This window comes from Myotis brandtii, unplaced genomic scaffold, assembly GCF_000412655.1.
Source record: "Myotis brandtii unplaced genomic scaffold, ASM41265v1 scaffold743, whole genome shotgun sequence".
Lineage (NCBI taxonomy): Eukaryota > Metazoa > Chordata > Mammalia > Chiroptera > Vespertilionidae > Myotis > Myotis brandtii.
This window is the reverse complement of record NW_005370960.1, coordinates 948,737-950,371: the sequence shown is the minus strand read 5'-3', so window position 1 is coordinate 950,371 and position 1,635 is coordinate 948,737. Positions and strand designations below refer to the sequence as shown.

General features: G+C 59.6%; 1 protein-coding gene across 1 annotated transcript in view; it reads left to right on the top strand.

Moving 5' to 3' along the window:
- ABCA13 (ATP-binding cassette, sub-family A (ABC1), member 13) overlaps positions 1-1,635 on the top strand; it is a 132,498-nt gene that overhangs the window by 54,940 nt on the left and 75,923 nt on the right. Inside the window, exon 25 of the mRNA XM_014530520.1 lies at positions 274-388. Coding sequence (XP_014386006.1) covers positions 274-388 — 115 coding nt within the window. The remainder of the gene's footprint in view (positions 1-273; positions 389-1,635) is intronic.

Below are 1,635 nucleotides of genomic sequence, written 5' to 3'. Positions count from 1 at the left end.
CCGTGTCTGTGGGAGGGGGCGGCGTGGGGAGGCATGCCCAGCGTGGTGCTGCCTGACGGGAGCAGAGCCGGCTGCTGGCGCTCACAGGCCCCTGGGTGCCTCCTTACAGATTCTTGAACAACGTGGGTTTCTTCCTGCCCCTGATCATGATGCCGTGGGTCGTCCCGTGTCTGTGGGAGGGGGCGGCGTGGGGAGGCATGCCCAGCGTGGTGCTGCCTGACGGGAGCAGAGCCGCCCGCTGGCGCTCACAGGCCCCTGGGTGCCTCCTTACAGATTCTTGAACAACGTGGGTTTCTTCCTGCCCCTGATCATGATGCTGACGTGGGTCGTGTCTGTGGCCAGCATGGTCCGAAGGCTGGTTTACGAGCGGGAGATCCAGATGGAAGAGGTGAGCCGCCCGGGGCTGCTGGGAGACAGGCCTCTGCCTGCCCCTCCTCTGCTGGGCTCCCGTGGAGCCGGGGCCCCTGTCCCGGGAGCATCACTGTCACCGTCAGCGAGTCCGAAGCCTGCAGGGTTAGTAGGCATTTCCTTGCAGATGGAGGAAGTGAAAGGCAGGTGACATGGGAGGAGGGAAACCTGTGTGCTCGCTCCCTGAGGTTATGTTTATTGGAGAGAAGAAGGGGAGAGGGAGAGGGGGAGGGAGAGAGACAGAGGGAGAGAGAGACACTGACGTGAGAGGAACATCCACGTTGCCTTCTGTACACACCCAACTGGGGATCGAACCCGCAGCCTAGGTCTGTGCCCGACCGGGAAGCGAGCCGGCAGCCTTTGGTGCCTGGTTGGTAGAGCCGCCCACCCAGGGCTCAGCCACTCTTATTCCACCCAGGACGACAGGACAGCCAGCTTCCCGTCCTAACTTGGAGCTGGGCTCTTCAGGCTCATACTTGCTATTTTTGTCAAAACCTAAACTATCAAAATTGCTTTTAACAAGGCAAGTATTGGGGAACCCCTCCCCCCTTTAGCCACAGGAGGGCGAGGCCGGGAGACAAAGGCAGAGGGTTTACTTACCGGCTGTGTATTAGGCACAGACAAGCGTGCGAGTGCCCCGTGCCCCGCTCGGCTCCACGTGGCGCTGCCTGCTGCTCTGCACGCCTCCCCCCTGCATCCCGGTCTCTCCGATCCAGGGGGCCCCTGGGCAGAGGGCCTGGGGGACGGTCATTCTCATGGGCTTCCAGCTCCTTGGCCAGAAATCCTTCTTCATGCTCAGTGTTGCGATGTTATAGATGAGCAAGTGAATTAATTTTATTGAATTACTTCAAACTGAATTATTTAGCAAAACTCATTCTAAAACCTATGCCATAATCCCTCGAACTTGAGGAAAAGTGTTTCCCCTTTATTGTTTTCTCTGTCCTTATGAAACAAAACCAACACAAGCAAAATGAAAACAACACAGAATGGAAGTGAGCAGGAAGCGCAGGAACGAGGAAGCCTGCGGCCTGCGTGGGTCAGCGGGCGCCGGGCGGGACCTGCCTGAGCTGTCCCGTGTGGTCTCCCGCGAAGAACTTGTTCCCACGCCCTCGCGGCCCAGCTCTCTGCCCTCACACGGGACGGGACCGGCCTCTGTGGGCTCCTAAGAATGAGACTCAGGCGCAGGGGACCTGCCTGGCACGGAGCCCTCGCGGGGCTGGAGGTCCT